At 43.7% G+C, this 24,555-nt stretch overlaps 1 protein-coding gene across 1 annotated transcript in view; it reads right to left on the bottom strand.

Moving 5' to 3' along the window:
* LOC137378051 (tumor necrosis factor receptor superfamily member 5-like) overlaps positions 1-20,780 on the bottom strand; it is an 86,580-nt gene extending 65,800 nt beyond the window's left edge. The window contains exon 1 of the mRNA XM_068048110.1: positions 20,450-20,780. Coding sequence (XP_067904211.1) covers positions 20,450-20,491 — 42 coding nt within the window. The 5' untranslated portion in view covers positions 20,492-20,780. The remainder of the gene's footprint in view (positions 1-20,449) is intronic.
* Positions 20,781-24,555: the final 3,775 nt, after the last annotated feature.

Raw genomic sequence — 24,555 nt, 5'->3', positions numbered from 1 at the left:
TTTATATTTTGCACTAGTTTTCTTTCATAATTTACCTTTGCTTTTTTTTAAAATTACTTTTGTAGTAACCCTTTGTTGATCTTTAAAAGTTTCCCAATCTTCCAGCCTGCCACTGGCCTTTGCAATATGGAATGCCTTAGTTTTTGTCTTTATGTTATCCTTAACTTCCTTGCTTAGCCATGGATGTTTTCCCCCTCTTTCAATCTTTCCCCCTCTCTGGAATATATTTTAGTTGGGAGGAATTGAATACCTCCTTAAATATCTGCCACTGCTCATCAACTGTCCTACCTTTTCAGTCTTCCTGCCCAGTCCACAAGGGCCAAATCTGTCCTCATGCCTATGAAATTACCTTTGTTTAACTCCAGAATGCTAGTGTGGGACTCCAGTTTTTCACCCTCAAACTGAATTTGAAATTCTAGCATGCAATGATCACTCTTCCCTCGAGGGTCCTTAACTATGAGATCATTAATTAATCCCACCTTATTACATAATACCAAATCTTAAATAGCCTGCTCCCTGGTTGGATCCACAACATATTGCTCCAAAAAACAATTAACTCTCCCTTGAGGCTACCCTTGCCAATTCGATTAATCCAATCTACATGCATATTAAAATCACCCATGATTATTGCCGTACCTTTCTTAAAAGCCCCCAGTATTTCTTGCTTTATACTGTGCCCCACTGCGGAACTACTGTTTGGGGACCTATAGATTACTCCCACCAGGGACTTCTTTCCCTTGCTATTTCTTATTTCTACCCGGACTGATTCTATGTCTTGATCTCCAGTGCCTATATCATTTCTCACTACAGCACTGATCTCTTCCTTCACTAACAAAGCTACACCACCTCCTTTTCCTTCCTGCCTATCCTTCCGAAATACTGAGTACCCTTGGATATTCAATTCCAAAACTTGGTTTCCCTGCAACCACATCTCAGTAATCAATAATGAATGCTGCTCGTACACACAGATGCCTATCTTTAAAGGGATCTCAGAATTCTGAGCTGGAGATTATTAATTACACTATAAACACACACTTATTGCATTTATAGTAGCACCTTTCGCAACCTCAGGATGTCCCAAAGCCTTTTATAGACTTCTGAAATGTGGTCACTGTTGTAATACAGGAAATGCAGCAGCCAATGTGCACCCAGCAAGATCTCAGTACACCATGGAGAACTCCCCTGCTCTTTGAAATAATGCTTGGGACCTTTTACATCCAACGGAGAGGGAGGATGAGATTTCAGTTTAATGCCTCATTTGTAAAACAGCTCCATTGACAGTCTAGCACTTCACTGAGCGTGTCAACCTGGAATATGCTCTCATGAATGGAATGGGAATTAAACCCACTTCCTTCTGACTCAGAGGCAACTACATTACTGACTGAGCTACAATTGACACTTACAAAGAAGCTCTCCAAAGGCTGACTGTAAAAAAAAAGCATAAGCTAACAGAATAGAAAATCATGCAGCCAACCAGGGCCCAGATTTAACTAAAAGCAAAATACTGCAGATGCTGGAAATCTGAAATAAAAACAAGAAATGCTGGAAATACTCAGCAGGTCTGGCAGTTTCTGTGGAGAGAGAAGCAGAGTTAATGTTTCAGGTCAGCGACCCTTCATCAGACCTGGCAGATATTAGAAATGTAAAAGGTTTTAAGCAAGTAAAGCGGGGACTGGGGCAAGTGATAACAAAAGAGAAGGTGTTGATAGGACAGAGGGTCACAGAGAATAACTGACCAGAAGGTCATGGAAAAAAAGGCAAATGGTATGTTTGTGGTGTGCTGAAATACAAAGCATTAGTACAGAGAGGGTGTGAATAGTCTGTAAAGCACAAAGCACTCCAAGCACAAACATTAAAAAAACAGAAACAGTGGGTAGGCAAAGTAGAAACAAACTAAAAAAAAAAGTAAAACAAAATAACCAAATAAAAAAGAAAAAAAAAGAAAAAAATAACTAAACATAAAAAGGGGGGCCCCATCATGCTCTGAAATTATTGAACTCAGTGTTCAGTCCGGCAGGCTGTAGTGTGCCTAATCAGTAAATGAGATGCTGTTCCTCGAGCTTGCGTTGATGTTCAGTGGAACACTGCAGCAATCCCAGGATAGAGATGTGAGCATGAGAGCAGGCGGGTAGGGCGGGGGTGGAATTTAACTGCCTGTCTGAACTGGATTCACTGATCTCAGTTGAGTAAGCAGGTGAAGGTTCCTATTATGGGAATTATTGCTCCCGAGTATAACACTGCAGGAAAAATCTTACACAAAATGTGGGAGGCACTGCTTTGAACTGCACGCATAAAGGATGGGACGAGGCTCGGCTCTGACACGCCCCTCACGTCAAACAACTGACCGGCATTCCCTGCCTGGTTTCACAGAGGAAGGATGGCAGCTGGGATGAGGCCTACCTGGTGCCCACCGAACCGCAGCACAGCGAGGAATGTCAGAAGAGGTGGGAAGAATTTATTAATAAATGTGAGACAAGAATGAACTGGCTGTGGAACTGCCGCTGAGAACTTGAGAGTGAAACATTTCAGGCCCTGTTCCTCCTAAAGTAAGTGATCCTGTGCAGGGGGAGCTTTTTTTTTTCCCCTCTAGAATTATTGGTGATATGGAACAATAAGGTACCTCCTCAAACCCAGTTAGTTACAGGAAGGGAAATTTATTTTTTTCCTCTCCCAGCTGAAGCGGTCACTGGGACAATCCACAATCCCTCTGTTTACTCCCCCACCCCAGAGTCTCAGCATCTGAATCAGTCCTCATCCCCTATTTTTTTCCTCTCAAAAATATACTTTATTCATAAAAATCTGTAAAAAAAAATTACAAACAGTTCAAAACAGCACCAAGTTGACATTCCAGAAAGTGCAAAGGAAATCAGTTTTCTTCAATACAGGAGTGAGTTGCCTCATAACCTTTCCATTCCATTTTACATACAATGTACGTTTTACAGCAAAACCATATTTGGTTTCCCATGGGTCCAGCTCCTCAGTTAACCACACCCTCCTCGAGGGCAGCGTGCAGAGGCAGTGAGATTATGGGTGTGCAGGAAGGATTTGACGGGCAGGGGTCCTTCTCACCACCAGCCAAGCTATGTCTTGGTGCTTGTTTTAAAGTTCTGGTGATGAGACATTCTGCCAAATGACTTTGGCAATCTACTCGGGGAACCATCTGACAGGATCCACCATCTCCTTTTCCCGTAGGGCTTTGAGGACATTCTGTGTAGACCACTGCCTGATGGATTGGTGGTCAAAGGTGTTTTTCTGCACAAACTTTTCCACGAAGTATAGGTGGTACTGCACGGTCCAACTGGATGGAGCGTTCCGCGGCAATACGACCAGACTCATCCTTCGCAACACCGGGGACAGATAGAACCTCAGCACATAGTGACACTTGGTGTTTGCATACTGGGGATCTACACACAGCTTGATGCAGCCGCACAAGAAAGTGGTCGTCAGGATGAGGGCGACGTTGGGTACATTTTTCCCACCCTTATCCAGAGGTTTGAACATCGTGTCCCTCCGGACCCGGTCCATTTTGCATCTCCAGATAAAGTGGAAAATGGCTCAGGTAACCGCCACGGCGCAAGAGTGGGGTATGGACCAGACCTGCGCCATATACAGCAACAACGTGAGTGCCTCGCACCTGATGACCAAGTTTTTACCCACAATGCAGAGAGATCGCTGCTCCCACATGCTCAGTTTATGGTGTACCCTGGCTACTCGCTCCTTCCAGGTTTTGGTGCACGCCCCGGCCCTTCCGAACTATATTCCCGGCACCTTCAGGTAGTCTGACCTGCCAGTGAAGGGGACAAAGGATCGGTCGGCCCAGTTCCCGAAGAACATGGCCTCACTCTTGCCACGATTTGCTTTGGCTCCCGAGGCCAGTTCGAACTGGTGGCAGATGCTCATCCGATGGACAGCAGATCAGAGCAGAAGACGGCGACATTGTCCATGTACAGGGAGGTTTTTACCATAGTGTCTCCACTGCCTGGGATTGTCACCCCTCTTATGCTCGCATCCTTCCTAATGGACTCAGCAAAAGGTTCAATATAGCAAAAAAACAAGACAGGGGAGAGAGGACAGCCCTGTCTGACTCCAGATTGGATCGGGAAACTTTCTGCTTCCCACCCACTGATTGACACTGCGCTACTGATGTTTGTGTAGAGCAGTTTGATCCAATTACGGATTCCCTCCTCAAACCCCATTTCAGGGAGCACGTCAATCATGTAGGTGTGCGATATCATCCCCCATAGCCTGGGCCCAGCTGACTGACTGCCTCAACCCAGTGTTAAATTCACAGTCAAATCATTTTGTCACTATCCCTCTCTGTAACACAACAAAACCCTCACACTCAAAGCAGCATGAATTTCTTTTAATTAGTGGGTTCAACAGAAAGAAAGAAAGAAATCTATTTGAAATTTATTCGTCTGGTTATTTGTAAATCAGGTGCCTCTGTCCATAAACGCAGGGTTATTTGTACAGAACCCTGATGACAGCCGGCATTCTGGGTACTGTAGGTCCACGGAGAGCTGGATCAAACTACAGTGTCCATGATGCACTTCCTTCTCACACACAATTCATCCACAAAAACTGGAAGGCCCCAGCATACTAGGCCCAGCTGAAACCTGCAACTCATTCTCAAGCTTTGCTTATTTGTAAAGAACGGTCTCTGCTTTTTCCTCACACTTTTCATCCTTTATCTGCCTACCTGTTTTTTTCTGTTTAACCTTCTCCCTCTTGATATGACTCTCACACTTTCATTGTTGATTGTATCTATTTTATGCAAGCAAAATAATCTGACTAATCTATAAGATCTCACTGTGATCAATTAGGGTTGCTATGGCACCAGTTAGGGAAATTCCAGAAAGTGTTGCTTGAGGAATATATAGTTGTCAGGCCCTGGCAGAACTCCCCCGCTCTTCTTTGAAATAGTGCCATGGCCTCTTTTAGATCCACCTGAGAGGGCAGACGGGACTGGAGTTTAAATGTCTCGAGCGAAAGACAGCACCCCCAACAGTGCAGTGCTCCCTCAGTACTGCATTGAGACCTCATTCCTGGATATTATCGTTACCAGTCGCGCAGTGATGTTTGTATTTCTCTTTGGATCTTATTTTTACTTTCACAGTTGAAAGAAATGTCTTGCAGCAGGGGTTAAAGATCAGTGCTTGCTTGCATCACTAGTTGAGACAGCACCAGTGGTGGCTATTCACCTTGCAGGGCTAGCTTCTGGCCTTTTGGAATTGAGCTTTCCGCTTATGTCAGAACATCTAAGCTATTTCAAATGACCCCAACCAGTAAGCACAACCTTTCCTTTCAGAAAATTGTGTCTCCCCATTCTCCAGGAATGCCACATGTCCAGCGGAGCCTCCCGCCATGATGTCAAAGCCACCCGGCTTTTTACTGTCCCCTGTGTATCACATGCCTGATGTAATATGCTGCTACACAGTCATCAGTTGCTGAAAACTGCAATTAAAATTAAGTCCTGGATAAACTGGGTAAAATTGAAATTGAGGGTGTAATATTTAGGCAGTATGTCTAGCACTCGTACTGGGTATCTGATTCAAAAGTTTTAATTATATTCATACGTACTAGCACTGCCCACCCTAACTCTTCTATGCCTCCTCTTTCCAGTATTCAGGACTGTGATATTAGACTGAAGAAATCAAAATGGAGGAAGTGCAGAATCTGCCCCAAATCTCTTCAGTATTCTTTTTACTCAAGGTAAGCTACAGTAAAGCTATTGCCAACAAGCAGCACATGCAGCAAGTGTCACTCAGGAAATTACAGGCCCACAGAGTGATTTCTTGTCCGTTATTGCAAATTATAGACCCATTGAGTCCGATTTCCTGTACGTTAATGTAAACTGCAGGCCCAAAGATTCTGATTTCCTGTCTGTTAATGCAAACTGCAGGCCCAAAGAGTCTGATTTCCTGTCCTTTAATTTAAATGGATGACCCGCAATTTCCTGATCGGCTGTCTCTACGCTTCTCACCTGGAAAGCCTGTTTGAGGAATCATCCTTCATATTTGGTAATCATCTATCAGCAGAACACTGGGTCAGTTCTTAATTCTTTCATATTGACGGGCTGTCAATTTATAGCCTTCCAGCAGTCAGAGTCATCGAGAAATACAGCACTGAAACAGGCCCTTCGGCCCACCGAGTCTGTGCCGACCATCAACCACCCATTTATACTAATCCTACATTAATCCAATTTCCCTTACCACATTCCCACCTTCCCTCAATTCTCCTACCACCTACCTACACTAGGGGCAATTTACAATGGCCAATTTACCTATCAACCTGCAAGTCTTTGGCTGTGGGAGGAAACCGGAGTACCCGGCAAAAACCCACACGGTCACAGGGAGAATTTGCAAACTCTGCACAGGCAGTACCCAGAATCGAACCCGGGTCACTGGAGCGGTGAGGCTGCGGTGCTAACCACTGCGCCACTGTAGCAGTTCTTTTAATTTAAATTATTTTGAGCGTAAGATAACAATCAGTTTAACATCTCAGGCTTTTTTACATTTCTAAAGGTTCAACATCTGGATCAGACAGAACAAGCAGACATGATTTCACATCAAAAGCCCAGACAATACTTCCTGTTCATAGATGATAAGGTGCCATTTATAGGTTAAATTCAATCAACGAGCTGCCAGTCTTCTACTAGTGAGTGTGTGTATCAGTACGAGCAGGATTTATTTACACTTTGTGTAAGGGCAGCAGATTTCCTTGCTCAAAGATCATTAATCAAAGGGAAAAATCCAACAGCTTTATGTCACTTTTACCAATACTGGCTTTTTCTATTCAGTTTTTTTTAAAAACTGAACTCAAATTCTTAAACAGCCAAGATGGGATTTGAACACAGGTTCCCTGGATTATTAGTCCAGTCCTTGGATCACCAGCACCAGTAACATAACCACTATGCTACCATATAAGTCGTTTCTATTAAGTGTACAATAAAAGTTATTTTCCTCCAATTTCCCCTGCTCAGCACTGACTCATGCTGGCCCTTAGTTCCATGGGCACTAACCATCCTCCAAAGCCTTCAGCTAATGGTGAGTGTGATGCCAGCAAGTAATTCATCCCTGGAGCTAAGCCTCATCTTTACCCAAGTCCTGTACACTTTCCAGCAGACTCTGTGGATTGGGAACAGCATGGGAAACCCAAGCTGATTTTCCCTTTCCCCTCCCTTGTCCAGGATATTGAGGCCAATTGTAATTCCGTAATTTCTGCCCCAGTCAAGATTGTTTAATTCAGGATCAAACCTGGAGCCTTTCTGGTCTATATGGCTCTTGTTTCTCTGTACAATTACCACTCAATAGTACAATATATTGGGCCACTTTATGCTACTCCATGCATTTACTTGATGCACCTGGTGCTGCTGCGCTGAACAGTCATTTCCTGCTGGGTTAAAACTACACTGCAATACAATGACATTGTCGTTCACAACATGCATGCTGGATGAATACGAATCAATGAATAAAGTGGTTTTTTCAATGGGACATGCAGAATGTTGAGGAAAGCAACCACCAAGCAGGTATATAGCAAAAGGGAGAATATTTTAATACTTAACTCTGCTTCAATACAAGTCGCTGTTAAATTAAAACACACAAACAGTCTGGTACATTAACTGGCATAGTGATATCAGTTTAAAAACATTCATAGTTTTTTTAAGCTGAGAAACCAAAAAAATAATGTGCCTGAGATCAACCACGATGCAGTCACATAGGGGAGATATGAGGTGAAGCAAGAGATGAAGTAAAAGTAGCAAAAGGGTTAAGAACAACATTCCCTCTAATTCCCTTCGCTTCTGTGCAGCCCATTTGTTGCAATGCGCAGTCCCTTTAAGATTGTCACACAGCTATCCACCTCTTAAAGGGACCACTCTTGTGGGGGCCTGTTGTCTCCTGCCAGCACATTCCCTATTGCTGTGTTAACACGCACCTGCGCACCTTAAAGGGAACATTGGTTCAGAGTTGTTGGAGAGAAATCAAATTGCCTATCAGAAAAAATAAAGCAAGGCTTCTTGGAATTGGCATTAGGGTAGGAGAAGTGGGAGTTGAATTTGGCAAAGGAGATAGTGACACCAGGAATGTCAAAGGATGAGGAAGGATTAAGGGTAGTAGTTGCTATTTAGACTTGAGACATTACGTAACTAGCGCTGATTTTCAGGTTGCGAGGCATAGCAGGGATGAAAAGCACCAGACGTGTGAGCGGAGATGTGTTGTGCTCAATCTCTGCCTGTACCGCGCACGCATGCACACACACACTGCTTGTAGTGGGGTGAACAATCGCTCTAGGAAGATCCTGGCAGCAATAGGCGGCATCTTTATTTGAAAATGTTAATGAGGCAGAAGTGGCATAATTTAAATAGGACCTGACTTTTACCTCGGAATTGCCCACAATGCCGAAATTTTTCAGTTAAACTGGATGCCCAATCTAAATGTGAGCCATGGCTATGAACTAATCTATAAAGGGACAGCCCGCAACTTTACTCAATGAAATTTTCAGATATTTTAGATTTGTTTTCTCTTCCAGGGCCCAGTTTATGTCTGAAGAGGGTCTGGGACATGGGTTTGGCCCGGCAATTTCTGGTAACTAAGTTATACGCCAGGACTGCGACTGTTCCTTTGGGAAATGGTTCCTTTTTTTGTGAATGAATGAATAGGATCATAGAATCTTACAGCACAGAAGGAGGCCATTTGGCCCACTGTGCATTTGCTGGTTTTTTGAAAGAACTATCCAATTAGTCCCAGTCCCCTGCACTTTCCCTAAAGCCCTGCAAATTGTAAACTTTTCAAGTCTTTATCCAATTTCCTTTAAAAAAAAGTTATGATTGAATCTGTTTCCACACCCTTTCAGGCAATGCATTCCAGATCATTACAATCACTGTATTAAAACAAGTTCTCCTCATCTCCCATCTGATTCTTAATTCTCAACAAAAAGTTGCGTAATTCTGTTCGGACCCTGAGTTGGGGCTAACACTCTAAGTTGCTCATGTCCTACTTCCTCTGTGGCCTCCCTGCCCTTAAAACACTGTGTTGATCTCTGGTAAGGGACAAAGGATGAAGATTGGATTGGAGGGTTGGGGGTGGGGAAACAGAGTCCCCTTTCTTTACAAATCATCTCCCTTCTGCTATGCTTAGCCTTATTCTGTAAATATAACAGTGATATCAGGAGATTACCACAAGCACAGGTAATGATACCCATGTATCAATGTGCAGCCTTAGTTTCCTACATTACAACTGTGACTACACTCAAAGCACTTCACTGGCTATAAGCACTTTCAGACATCCTGAAATCGTGAAAGCTGCTGCATAAATGCAAGATCTCTCTTTCTTTACAGTGGCTGTGAGTATAAGAAGATGCATAGTGCAAAAGCAATAGCTAGAAAGATTTGCCTAGGAAATAGCATCCAGTGGTGATAAGACCTGTTGCAACAAATACCCTGCCAGATAATGGGCATTCTGGGGAGGCAAAGTACTATAGGACTATGTGGCTATGAGTTTACTGCCCATGAACCTCACGCTCATATATATATCATCATGTAGTCATGATCTGCTCTCCAACCTTGGCATACCTCGTGAGATCATGAAATTTTCTGTGGCACTGCAACCAGCTGTGCCAACTGGTGCCATCTGCATTCATGTTGCAAGATGCTTCCTATCCTGTGCTGCTCATCTAATGACCCAGAGACAATCTGCAGCAAACTGAAACTCCCTTCTCTGGTAGACTTACTTCAGGAGAATACCCATGGCTCCAGTCAAGTCATGGAGGCCTGTAACTGCTGTGACTAGTTGTTGGCATTCTTTCCCATTTCAGTGCTTCCGTGTTTCTATTTTTGCATGTAGAAAAGGTCAACAGCCCTTAAAAGCTTGCAGCAGCATGCAATTTCCCACCAACTGCTGGGCGGACTGCTTAAACAGAAGAACATGACTTAGATGAACAGACCGAAGGTATGGTTGCTAAATTTGCTGATGACACAAAGTTAAGAAAGTAAGTTGTGAAGAGGACATAAGGGGGCTACAAAGGGATATAAATTGGTTAAATGAGTGGGCAAAGATCTGGCAAATGGAGTATAATGTGGGAAATTGGGAAATTGTCCATTTTGGCAGGAAGAATAAAAAATAAGCATATTGTCTAAATGGTGAGAGATTGCAGAGCTCTGAGATGCAGAGGATCTGGGTGACCTAGTGAATGAATCACAAAAGGTTAGTATGTAGGTTCAGCAAGTAATTAGGAAAGCTAATAGAATGTTATCGTTTATCGCGAGGGGAATTGAATACAAATGTAGGGAGGTTATGCTTCAGCTAAACAGGGCATTGGGGAGACCACATCTGGATACTGTGTACAGTACTGGTCTCCTTATTAAAGGAAGGATGTGAATGCGTTGGAAGCAGTTCAGAGAAAGTTTACTCGACGAATACCTGGAATGGGTGGGTTGTCTTATGAGGAAAGGTTGCACAGGCTAGGCTTGTATCCGCTCGAGTTTAGAAGAGTAAGCGGTGACTTGATTGAAACATATAAGATCCTGAGGGGTCTTGACAGGGTGGAGGTGGAAAGGATGTTTCCTCTTGTGGAGGAATCAAGAACTGGGGGCTCACTGTTTAAAAATAAGTGGTCGCCCATTTAAGACAAAGATGAGGAGAAATGTTTTCTCCGAGGGTTGAGAGTCTTTGGAACTCTCTTCCTCAAAAGGCGGTGGAAGCAGAGCGTTTGAATATTTATAAGGCACAGGTGGACAGATTCTTGATAAGCAAGTGGGTGAAAGCTTATTGGGGGTAGGTGGGAATGTGGAGGTGAGGTTACAATCAGATCAGCCATGATCTTGTTGAATGGCGGAGCAGGCTTGAGGGGCCGAGTGGCCTAGTCCTCCTAATTCATATGTTCGTAAGTGTTCCTGATTGATGAAGCTTGCCCACACTATGTAAAGGAAACTGGTCGCAGTAATAGACACAAGGCTAGTGCACTGACAGTCAGGCGCATGCTAGTGCCATAATGCCCGACTTACAGAGGCCCATATGAAAATTGGGACTGTGCTGTCATGAGAATCGAACAAAATTTCTATTGCTCCCATTAAAAGGAGCAGAGGAAGTGGAGTTTCAGTCATGGCACTGTGAAACAGCTGGAGGGTGTGAGCACTAAGAACATGTGATTGGAAGGAAGCTGATGACTGTAGAGTTGAATCATCACCAAACATGTGGACAGGACTGCAGGATGAGTGAAGGTGGTCACTGACATGAAGGAGGACCTGAGTGGGAGAGAGGACAGGGTCTTCAGGGGCCGGCGGAGGGGGGGGGGGGTGCCTAGAGGGGGAAGCATTGAATTAATAGAAAAAGTAACAGATAAATCAGCCATCAACAAATAAAAAGGAATTTCTAGAGGAAATAACTTCTGAATTACCGTCACTAGGTTTTGTATGTCATATTTAATTTAAGTTTCAGAGTTGGGAGTGGCGAGGGACAATTCCTGGAACAGCCTGATCACTGACCCTTGTTATTATAATCTACTATGACTAGCTAACTGCCAAACTTTTTCAGTTTTTATCTTATTATTTTTACCTTCTGTCACACTCAACCAAGACTGAAATAATAAATAGTGAAGAGAGGTCAGTAATGCAGTTGATAACTCAGCATTTCACAGCTTTAATGATTACATCCTCATACTGACAGTTTTAAAAACTATTCAGTCTCCTGAAACAGCGGCCCATCCCCTCAGCTCCTCACTTGTGGAAAAAAAAATTATCGCCAACTGGACAGCAATGATAAGTCCACACCTGCACGTTGCTCCACTTGCTGACCACAGAGTAATGCAGAGGCAGCAGTATAACTCAGCATTGCTACCTTTGTAGTACTGTAAGCCAGCCTCAGCCCCTTACATAGAGTATAACAGCATCATTTATTCCGACAGCTGTACTGCTCAATGCTCAGTGCCCTGGAGTGCTTGGTAGGATACTGACTGGTGCTTGCAATCATTTCAACTAACATCCCCCACCTCCCAATTCAGCATGAGCTGTGAGGGGTGGGGTGGGAGGGGTAATGGAAGCTTCCCTCATCTATAATACTCACTGCCATACTCAGCACTGAAGAACTGAGGACAACCAATTCTAGATTTTCTTCTGGGCCAGATGTTCCTTTTAAAGGTGCAGAGTACCAGTGGGTCAGACTTCTGCCAATTTCACACCAACTCCAGTCCGACATCAAGTCAAGATTCAGTTTCCACGCACAAGGGAAAGGTCAACAATGCAGCAAGCTTATCCATTGGTGAAGCACCACGAGAGTCAGGAATGGTATTAAAAAGGCAGAAGCTTTCCGACGAGTGACAGAACTGCAATCTTTTTGGTGCCTTGGCAGATACCATGACCTCCACAGATAACTCATTGGGATCCAACGGCTTCCATGGGAAGACCTCAGGACCAGTACCACTTCTTCACTAAGTCTGCCGTCACCTTCCTCAAGGACGCCCAAGGAAGTGGCAGTATCGTGGGCAGATGGATGGGAAAACTGCCGGGGATTTAGGCCCAGTGCCATGCACACCACCAGTTACAGGCAGCCAGTGATGGTCCTGGTGGAGGCAAGAGGGAGGAAATGCGAGTCAGGTGTTGAGGTGGTGATAGGCTTCACCAGGCATATTTTCCATCATTCTCCATTGCTATCCCACCCCATTTCAGACAAGATTGGAGAAAAAAAAAAGAACTTGTCTTAACTCCAGAAAGCTGGTTATGGAAGGATAATGCTGGAGCCTATATTTACTCAGTTATACATTTATTGTGCAGAATAAAAGGATTACAAACATGTAGCTCCTCACTCAAAACGCCTCCACCAGTTTCAGTGAGTATCTGTTTATAAGTGCTCAATAACCCAATTAACACCTTTCACCTGCATATAATCAAACCATTGATACCACAATTAACAGATTAACATAATTATTTAGCACCTTTCTATAATATAGACCCAGGATGTCCCAAAGTGCTTAACAGCAATGAAGTACTTTTGAAGTGTAGTCACTGTAGTAATGTCGGAAAATGCAGCAGCCAATTTGTGCACAGCAAGCTCTCACAAACAGCAATGAGATAATAACCAGACAATCTGATTTAGTGAAGTTGATTGAGGGATAAACATTGACCAGGACACCAGGGAGAACTTCCCTGCTGTTCTTTGAAGTAGTGCCGTGAGATCTTATTTAAATTCTTTCATGGGATGTGAGCGTCACTGGCAAGGCCAGCATTTATTACCATCCATAATTGCCCTTGAGAAGATGGTGGTGATCTGCCTTCTTGAACTGCTGCAGTCCACGTGTTGTAGGTACATCCACAGTGCTGTTAGGGCACCCAGGGCCTTGGTTTAATGACCCATCCAACAGACAGCACCTCAGACAGGGAAGACAGGAGAATCGAGCCCATGACATGATAGGTGCTAGACATTTAAAAGAAATTTCAGGCAGCTGGCTCCAGGTCTCTGTAGGGTGTGTAATTTCAAGACAAGATCTTCTGAGATCCCACGTACGAATGGGGAAATGCTGTCAAATTGCTCAAGAGCCACCTGTTTGCACTGTGTTTGCGCAAACATCTCCCACAAACTTTAACACCATCTTACCAGAGAAACCACAACAGTCAAGAGGAAACTACCCAAACATCTGATATCCATTCTTGGAAGCATCTCTGCCTGTTTATCTGCATTTCTATATCTCACAACTCTCTTCATCCCATTTCAATATTAATTTCACTTTCTATTCTGTAGATTTCTTCCATTTTACCCTTGAATTGTAATTATTTTCTTCTCCTTGTTTGTTTTAGGTTTGTCCTTATCTGTCCTCCATGCTATTCCTTTATTTTCTATTCACGTATTAGACATTCTTTCATTTGATTTCACACCCACTCCCACTCACCCCCCATATCTCTACTGAGGTTTGCACTCGTGCTGAAGTTTAGTTTGGCTGATACTCCACCCAAGCAGTAACTGGATGGTGGTCAAGAGAAGGAAGCTTGGCTGATTTTTTCCCCCCCTCACTAAGCCAGGAGTGCTGAAGCTTATTGTACTTCACTTCTGGTCCAGCTACGCTCAGGTAATTCTGAAAAAGCTGGAAGCTTCCCTGGATCTGTGATGCTCATCACAATGCTCAGCAGCACACTTACCAAGTGAGTCATCGGTGGATGCAACTCTCTCATAGGAATGGGAGGAGGCCATTCAGCCCTTCAACCTGTTCCACCATTCAATCAGATCCTGACTGATCTGTATCTCAGCTGCAATTACCCTCTTCGGTTCCATATCCATTAATACCCTCCCTAATTCAATGCTCTATTCTTCCCATCCACAGTTAGGTTTCCCATCTACAGACACCATCCACATCCAAATGGGTGTCCTGTTCCCAGGCCTCTTCCAACCGTGATCCAAGGCCACACATTCAGAGATGAAGCACAGTAAACTTAGGGGCATGTGGGTGACTGTCCTCTTCTTGGGGAGATGCCCCTCAGTCACCCCTTACCATTTCCCCACATTGCTGCAAGAACAGAAATCAATGGGAAGGATCACAAGCACCAACCAGTGTCTACCAACCCCTCCATGGCACCGTACACTGTGCTGCAATGCTCCATTTGGAATATCTACCATCCTGTAGTTGCCACTCACACTAATCTCCTCATTGTAACAAACCCAAAACTGTGCTGGGGGGAACCATAGAGCAGTTTAGGATAAGCCCTGCATACATTAAAACTAAATAGGCACACAATAGCTAGGGTTACTAACCATCCAGGATTGGTCTGGAGTCTGCTGGAATTGGTGATTAATCTCCTGGACACTGGTGCGAGCAATGCAGAAGAAAAGTCATAGAGACATTAAAGAAATGTTTCTTTAATTTTCTTTGAACAATTTTGTTATGAGTTATAAAAAGATTGGGGGGGGGGGCGGGGGAAGGAAGGCTGTTTGACTGGGCAGGATAGTGGGAGGAGGGAGGTCATGTGATATATTCCTAGTGACTCTATCTACCCAGCACTGGGAATAGTTAGGAATAACTATGAGTAAAAGCAATGCAATAAGGGCTTCTTGCTTAGTCAGCACTTCCTACAATACCACAGAGTGTCCCCTACAGTCTTCCCTTCAAAAACATGAGTTTAGAACTGAGTCCTTAAGTGTTTTATATCGTGGATCAGTTGATCTTGCTTTTCCTCATCAAATCTTGACAAGGGAGGGGAGCAAAACTAAGCCATGGCTGGAAATTACATGTGGGCAGACAGTGGGGTCATCTGTGATGCCCTCTGTGGCTGAATAGTCCCCCAACACTCACCATCATGCAAAGAATAAACACTTGGGTGAGGCACTAGGGAAAAGACTCTTTGATCAGCTCCTGGCCAGGGAATCCACCTGTAGGATTTAGGCTTTAACTAGTTTTGGTTGGAATCGAACATCTACTCCATCCAGAAATAAACTTGAATACCATTTTATTTCCAATATTCAAACTTTGTGAAAATAATGAAAGGACAGCTGGAGCTTGAGAGGATAATGGCAGCTTCGAAATTTCAGAGATAAATTTAGCCCAGCTAAGTGTGTTCAGGGGAATTCCAGACTTACACAAGAGCTAAATTATCCAGCCAGCTTCAGTAAAGTATTAAAACCAGAACGGTTCTCTTCACTAAGTATTCAGTTATCCTTCTAGAGAGGTGTTTTAAATAGAGATTCTGAAAAAACAAGTCTTTGGACCCAGCCACAGGTATAAATGTAGCAGAGAGCCCATCATAGCTTTCACTTAGCATGCACTGTCTGGGAATAAAGCTGAGCATACTGTACAGTGTTGCTACTGCCTTTATATACAGACTATTACATAATAACATTAGCTGCAAGAGAAAGCATTTCAGACTCTCCAGCCTGCCAATCAATTAGATCAGTGCTGACCTGCATCTTAACTCCCTTACTCCATATTCCTTGCTACCTTTAACCAACAAAAATCTAGCAATGTTAGTATTGAAAGCTCCAATTGACTCAGCGTCCACAACCTTTTGGGGCAGAGAGTTCAAAATTTCGACTACTCTTTGTGAAAAAGTGCCTCTTGATTTCCCTCCTGAATGGCTGACCTCTCAGTTTAAGACTATGTCCCCTTTGTTTTTGATTCCCCCATCAGAGGAAATAGTTCCTCTTTATCTACCCTATCAAATCTTTTTAACATTTTAAACATCTCGATCAGATCACCCTTCAATCTCCTATACTCAAGGGAATACAAGATAATCTTACGCATAATTTAACCCTCTAAGCCCCGGTGTTATTCTGGTGAATCTGTGCTGCACCCCCTATAGGCCAAGATATCCATCCTGAAGATGTAGTGCCCAGAACTGAACACAGCTTGGGTCTGACCAAGGCTGTGGACAACTGAAGCATAATTTCCACCCCTTTGTATTCCAGCTCCCTCAAGGCAACCCTAGAGTGGCAAATGTCACATTTGAGCCAATACGTGTCTTGTGTAATACCCATATTAAATCAACTCAAATTACTCACAATGTAAACATCAATACGATAGCCTGTACCCAGCAGCACACCACCCCAATGTTATACAGCTCAAAAACTATTGTCCAGATATAAACCATGTTTGGAGTGAAAGAATTTATATTATGGGCATTTTTCACAGTTCAATGGGACACAGTAGGACAATGGTACATTAACCTTGCTGAAATCCTACAGACAACACTGGAGAGGTTGGGTACAGGTTAGAACATGGGTTCGAATCCCACCACGGCAGATGGCGAAATTTGAATTCAATTAATAAACCTAGAATTAAAAAGCTAGTCTAATGATGACCATAAAACCATTGTTGATTGTTGTAGAAACTCATCTGGTTCACTAATGTCCTTTAGGGGAGGAAATCGGTCATCCTTACCTGGTCTGGCCTACATGTGACTCCAGACCCACAGCAATGTGGCTGACTCTTAAATGCCCTCTGAAATGGTCTAGCAAGCCACTCAGTCAAGGGCAAGTTAGAAATGGGCAATAAATGCTGACCTAGCCAGTGATGCACACATCCCACAAAATGACTTTTAAAAAAAGCAAGCAGGTTAGTCAACCCCAACTACACTGAAAGTGGCCAGGACATGACAGCACTTGATATTTCGATCTTTCTTTTTGTACAAGTATAAATTATACAGAGTAGAAGCCTAATTATCCGCCCTCCTTATTATCAGTGTTCTCAAGTATTCATGGATCAGACCAGCAAGAGCAGGGTTTTGAGGCAGATCAGTAAACCTCGGTGAGCATTCTCGGTCTGTCCAATCATAAAGGCACATGGCCTGGGATATTTGACTGTTTGGATAAGAAAGGCATGGGTGAAGCCCCCTGTACCTAGTTTAGTTTAGAGATACAGCACTGAAACCTATTTTAATTAAAGGCACCTATTAAAGGCACAAGCTTGTCAAACAAAATACTGGTAATTAAACCACAAAAAGCTAAATCAAATGCTCAAGACAAGCCTAAGCTTCTTCGGACTTCTGGTGCACGTCAATTTCTTTCAGAATTTAAAATGATAAGAGCATACTGGGAAAATTCACCATTCTTCACTTTAAATTAATTTACTAGTTCCAACCTCTCTGTTTTGGGGAATAAGCAAGTTACACTAGAGCGTTTAACGTTCAGGTTCTGCACAGTAATGTGCAACTTAGTTCTATTGAGTTGGAAGCAATGCATAGGCCATATAATTCCTCATATTTTGGGGCTTCTCAATTTCTATTATCTATCATAAGAGTCTGCTTTGTTACAGAGGGATAATAGAGGCTTCACTTTACTTCAATTTGTAGATTTATTACAACAGCAATAACAATACTACCACTCAACTATACCACCTTCTCCCTTTACATACTGGAACTTTCCAGCTTCACAGGTTTGGGATCATGCTGTGTCACATTAGCAACAAAATGCGTTGGCAATTTCCTATGAATTCCCTCTTTGCACTATTTTTTAAAACTCTTTAATCCATAACTTTTTTTCAAATAGCGGACAAAGGATTTGCATACGGATGCAATTTCAACCCACATAGATTTCCTTGCAAATAGCACAATGCTAAATAAAGTGGCAAGCACATATTACAGTCTGGGTGCACTCTACCTTTTATCACATGGACTGCAAAAGTCCATTTCCACTGACTCCTTATAAACTGAAAGATGCCGTATACACAAAGTTATCTGGGATAACAAGCCACAATAAGACATACACTGGAAATACAATTATCATCACCTGAAGCTGTAGCCCTCTCCAAATGACAAGCTGTTAATTCTCTGAAACACTGTATAGCTCAGGGTATGAACTACAGATCAGGTTTATTAAAGATCAGGGACAAGCCTAGCAGACCTTTACAGAATAAAAGCAAAATACTGCGGATGCTCGAAATCTGAAACAAAAACAAGAAATGCTGGAATCACTCAGCAGATCTGGCAGCATCTGTGGAAAGAGAAGCAGAGTTAACGTTTCGGGTCAGTGAAGAAGTTCCGAAGAAGGGTCACTGACCCGAAACGTTAACTCTGCTTCTCTTTCCACAGATGCTGCCAGACCTGCTGAGTGATTCCAGACTTTTACAGAAGTTTACTTAACTCACAGTCTCCGTTTCAATGTAATAAAATGTCTTGATGCTCTCCCCATTCTTTGCAGAATTACACCTTTAGTTTGGGCCAATGTACAAGATGCAACATGAAAGTGAATATTCACAAAGGGTTCTATACTAACCACTGCTTGTCAAATGACTTAACAAGAGCTTTATTGAAAAAAACCTTAATATGGGGTAAAATTATACCCCTTTCTTACTTTGAAGTCTGAACTGAAGCAAAGGAAAATCCAGTCTCTTTCAGAATTTCAGCAGCACAGTGGTTAGCAGTGCAGCCTCACAGCTCCAGCGACCCGGGTTCAGTTCTGGGTACTGCCTGTGCGGAGTTTACAAGTTTTTCCTGTGTCTGCGTGGGTTTCCGGTTTCCTCCCACCTCCAAAGACTTGCAGGTTGATAGGTAAATTGGCCATTGTAAATTGCCCCTTGTGTAGGTAAGTGGTAGGGGAATAGTGGGGGTGTGGTAGAGAATATGGGATTAATGTAGGATTAGTATAAATGGGTGGTTGTTGGTCGGCACAGACTCGGTGGGCCGAAGGGCCTGTTTCAGTGCTGTATCTCTAAATAAATAAAATTAGTTGAAGCTACTGATCACAAATAGGCTTCAAAAGCAAAGGCGAAACACCTGGTAGGTTTTCCGAATATAATGTACACACCTGTGAAACAAACTAACTTTGCCACAGTGGCAACACTAGCTCCACTTATTCAGAGCACAGCCAAGGACTTCCCTGATGAAACAGTTGTAAGGATCACAGATATACATGGCTGAGACTAATGGTTTCTAATACGTTGGGTGAAGATTGTGGCCAGCACTCATCAAGTTGTCTACCTGGACAGTGATCACTTTCAAAGTGGCATTGAAGTGCAGTACTGAGGGAGCACTGCTCTGCCAGAGGTGCCATCTAATGGATGGCCCATCAAACTGAGGCTCTGCTCTCTCAGGTGGACATAAAGGTCCCATGGCACTATTTTAAAGTAGAGCAGGGGAGTTCTCCCACTGATATACTTTCGAAGTGTAGTCACTGCTATAATGTAAGAAATGCAATAGCAATTGGCACACAGCAAGCACCCACAAACAGCAATATGATAATGACCAAGTAATCTGTTTTACTGATACTGGTTCAGAGATCTATGTTCGACAGGAAAAAAAAATACTCCTCTACTCTTCTTTCAATACTGCCATATGATCTTTTATATCCACTTGAGAGGGCAGACAAGGCGTTGGTTCAAATTCTCATCCCAAAGGCATCACCTCCGGCAGTGCAGCACTCTCTCAGTACAACCCTGGAGTGCCAGCCTGGTTTATGCATTTAAATCTCTGTTTGGGATTTACAACCAACAACCTCCTGATTCCGAAGTGAGTGTGCGAGCATCGAGCCGCAGCTGATACCTCCGTAGGTAAGAAATAGCCGATAGATCTATCTCGTCAATTATTCCGTATTCCAACTAAAGGGAGTACATTGTGACGGCCAGTGCCAATGGCCATGAGTTATCACTTACACTATCGAGGAGTTCGCACCCAACTAGACAAATATAACAATACACGACGCAATGGTCTTGCAAAGGTGAGAATCGAAAGTGAAAGGAACATTTCTCGATATATTCCTCTAAGTGGGCTGCTCGTTCCTTGTAAACAAGGGCATAATCCGCATATATCGCTCAATATTCCCCCCAAAAATCCTCCTCCTACAACCCCAATGGACAAAACTAGAGTATATCTAATTCCTGCTACAGCTGAAAGGTTGAGGGTCAACCGGGTCTAAGCAGAGTTGGAACTTCCTCGTTTAAAAAATAATGCGAGGTCGCAGTTGCCCCGGGCCAGTTTGCTGTCTAATCTCCATTAACATTGTAAAATTACAGATTGCGAGGCAGCAGTTTCAGTACTTACTGGAATGGCACAGGACAGCAAGATAAACTTCAGCGAATCCATTCTCCCTGGGACTGTCTGCCAGGTATCACGGCACAGTTCCCCTCCACCAATCTTCTTGTAAATACTTCCGCTTTTTCCTATTGCAAATGACAGCTCCGAGGGTGAATATCCTCTCTTGCACTTTTCCTCCCTAAGCTTCCTTCACCCATGCACTGGGTTCACTAACCGAAAGTGTTTTTAAGCTGCCAGAGTCCAGTTGAAGAAAGGCAGACAGATCAGCCCCTTGAAAAAAAAAGGTACACGCCCACTTCCAAAGGGACATGGCTCAGAGCTGATCCCCAGCAGTAGTATCTCCCTCGACCAGTCCAGAGCCGTGTCACCCCCGCCCCCCCCCCCCCCCCCCACACACACACACACACACCCACCCACCAGCAAATAAACACAACGCACGAAAGCAGAAACATCCCAATTAGCAACAAGACGATCTTGCATTTATATAGCGCCTTTCAGAATATAGAAATGTCCCAAACCTCTTTACAACCATTGAAGTCGTTTTGAAGTGCAGTCACCGTTGTAACAGGGCAGCTAATTTGCACACAGCAAGGTCCCACAAAAAGCAATGTGATAACGATTGGACTCTTTTTTTAGATTGTTGGTTACGGATAAATATTGGCCTGGACATTAGTGCGAACTTCCCAGTTCTTCTTAGTGATGTGGAATCTTCTCTGTCCACCTGAGAGGAGCCTCCCTTTAATGCCTCATTCAAAAAGCAGCATCTCCCTCCAGACTACACTGGAGGGTCAGCCTAGATTTTGCATTTAGATCCCTGGATTAGGGCTTGAATCAACAATCGTCTGACACACAAGTGAGAGTGCTACCACTGAGCCACAGTTAACACTGTAAAATGTTAGGTTAAAATAAATAACATTCTGGCCATGCTAGTCGCTCAGCATCTGCAAGAAAAAGATGTCAGTGTTTTGAGTGGGATTGTCGATCAAAACCTCCAGTTGTTTAATTCTAATAACATTGAGACTGATAATTGCTGACCAAATCAGATTATTTATATTGTTGTAACGATAATGATGCAACATTAAACCAATGATCCTGTCAGCTCTCTTAGGTGGATGTAAAAGATCTCATAACATTATTTGGAAGAGCAGGGAAATTCTACCTGTTGTGGCCAATATTTATCCCTGAATCAACATCACTAAAACATCTGATCATTATTTCATTGCTGTTACACAGAAACAGGCCATTCAGCTGGACTGGTCTTTGCTGTATTCTACTCCTCCCACTCCTCTGCATCTAAGAGTGAATACACATCAAAAGTACTTCATTGGCTGTGACGTGTGAAAGACACTTCTATAAATGCAATAATATAAATGCAAAATACTGCGGATGCTGGAAATCTGAAATAAAAACAAGAAATGCTGGAACCACTCAGCAGGTCTGGCAGCATCTGTGAAAAGAGAAGCAGAGTTAACGTTTCAGGTAAGTGACCCTTCTTCGTAACTGACAAATATTAAAAATGTCACAGGTTATAAGCAAGTGTGGTGGGGGTGGGGCAAGAGATAACAAAGGAGAAGGTGTAGATTGGACAAGGCCACATAGCTGACCAAAAGGTCACGGAGCAAAGGCAAACAATATGTTAATGGTGTGTTGAAAGACAAAGCATTAGTACAGAAAAGGTGTTAACGGACTGAATATTGAACAGCAGCAAGTGCAAACATGAAAAAAACAGTGGGTAAGCAAACTGAACAAACTAAGATGAAATGAAATAAATGCAAAAAAAAAGGTTGTAAAAAATGTAAAGAAGAAAAAAAGAAAAAAGAAAAAACAACTAAAAATGAAAGTAAAATGGGGGGCTGTCAAGTGCTGTTGTTGTATGGCGTACCGACCTCTACCTTGCAGAATCTCAACGTCAACTCACAGACACTTCTTCCTACCTCCCTCTGGACCATGACCCCACCATCGAACATCAAGCCACCGTCCAAAGGACTATCACTGACCTCATCTCCTCTGGAGATCTTCCCCTTAAAGCTTCCAACCTCATAGTCTCGCAACCCCGGACAGCCCGCTTCTACCTCCTTCCTAAAATCCACAAACGGGACTGTCCCGGCAGACCCATTGTGTCAGCCTGCTCCTGCCCCACTGAACTTATTTCTTCCTATCTTGACTCTATCTTTTTTCTGCTGGTCCAATCTCTTCCCACCTACATCCGTGACTCTTCTGACACCCTACGTCATTTTGACAATTTCCAGTTTTCTGGTCCCAACTGCCTCCTCTTCACTATGGACGTCCAATCGCTCTACACCTCCATCCCCCACCAGGATGATTTGAGGGCTCTCCGCATCTTCCTGGAACTGAGGCCCAACCAGTCCCCATCCACCACCACCCTCCTCCGCCTGGCTGAACTTGTTCTCACATTGAACAACTTCTCCTTCAACTCTATGCACTTCCTTCAAGTAAAAGGTGTTGCTATGGGTACCCGCATGGGTCCGAGTTATGCCTGTCTTTTTGTGGAATATGTCGAGCATTCTTTGTTCCAGTCCTACTCAGGCCCCCTCCCCCAACTCTTTTTCCGGTACATTGATGACTGTATCGGTGCCGTTCCCTGCTCCCGCCCCGAACTGGAAAACTTTATCAACTTTGCTTCCAATTTCCACCGTTCTCTCACCTTTACATGGTCCATCTCTGACACTTCCCTTCCCTTCCTCGACTTCTCTGTCTCCATCTCTGGGGATAGGTTGTCTACTAATATCCATTATAAGCCCACCGACTCCCACAGCTACCTCGACTACACTTCTTCACACCCTTCCTCCAGTAAGGACTCCATTCCATTCTCCCAGTTTCTCCGTCTTCAAAGCATCTGCTCTGATGATGCTACCTTCCATGACGGTGCTTCTGGTATGACCTCCTTTTTCCTCAACCGAGGATTTCCCCCCACGTTGTTGACAGGGCCCTCAACCGTGTCCGGCCCATTTCCCGTACCTCTGCCGTCAACCCTTCCCCTCCCTCCCAGAACTGTGACAGGGTTCCCCTTTTCCTCACTTTCCACCCCATCAGCCTCCATATCCAAAGGATCATCCTCTGCCATTTCCGCCACCTCCAGTGTGATGCCACTACCAAACGCATCTTCTCCTCCCTTCCCCTGTCAGCATTCCGAAGGGATCGTTCCCTCCGCGACACCCTGGTCCACTCCTCCATTACCCCCACCACCTCGTCCCCATCCCATGGCATCTTCCCCTGCAATCGCAGGAGGTGTAATACCTGCCCATTTACCTCCTCTCTCCTCACTATCCCAGGCCCCAAACACTCCTTTCAGGTGAAGCAGCGATTTACTTGTACTTCTTTCAATGTAGTATACTGTATTCGCTGCTCACAGTGTGGTCTCCTCTACATTGGGGAGACCAAGCGCAGACTGGGTGACCGCTTTGCGGAACATCTCCGCTCAGTCCGCAAGCAGGACCCTGAGCTTCCGGTTGCTTGCCATTTCAACACTCCCCCCTGCTCTCAAGCTCACATCTCTGTCCTGGGATTGCTGCAGTGCTCCAGTGAACATCAACGCAAGCTCGAGGAACAGCATCTCATCTACCGATTAGGCACACTACAGCCTGCCGGACTGAACATTGAGTTCAATAATTTCAGAGCATGACAGGCCCCCATTTTACTTTCATTTTTAGTTGTTTTTTCTTTTTTCTTTTTTTCTTCTTTACATTTTTTACAACCTTTTTTTTGCATTTATTTCATTTCATCTTAGTTTGTTCAGTTTGCTTACCCACTGTTTTTTTCATGTTTGCACTTGCTGCTGTTCAATATTCAGTCCGTTTACACCTTTTCTGTACTAATGCTTTGTCTTTCAACACACCATTAACATATTGTTTGCCTTTGCTCCATGACCTTTTGGTCAGCTGTGTTGCCTTGTCCAATCTACACCTTCTCCTTTGTTATCTCTTGCCCCACCCCCACCTCACTTGCTTATAACCTGTGACATTTTTAATATTTGTCAGTTACGAAGAAGGGTCACTGACCCGAAACGTTAACTCTGCTTCTCTTTCTATAAATGCAAGTTCTTTGTAGAATTGAAGGTGTGTTAATGCTTCAATGGGGTGTTTTGGGGCAGG

Source organism: Heterodontus francisci, chromosome 16 (genome assembly GCF_036365525.1).
Source record: "Heterodontus francisci isolate sHetFra1 chromosome 16, sHetFra1.hap1, whole genome shotgun sequence".
NCBI lineage: Eukaryota > Metazoa > Chordata > Chondrichthyes > Heterodontiformes > Heterodontidae > Heterodontus > Heterodontus francisci.
Note: the sequence above shows the minus strand (reverse complement) of the source record. Positions and strands in the feature narration are given on the sequence as shown.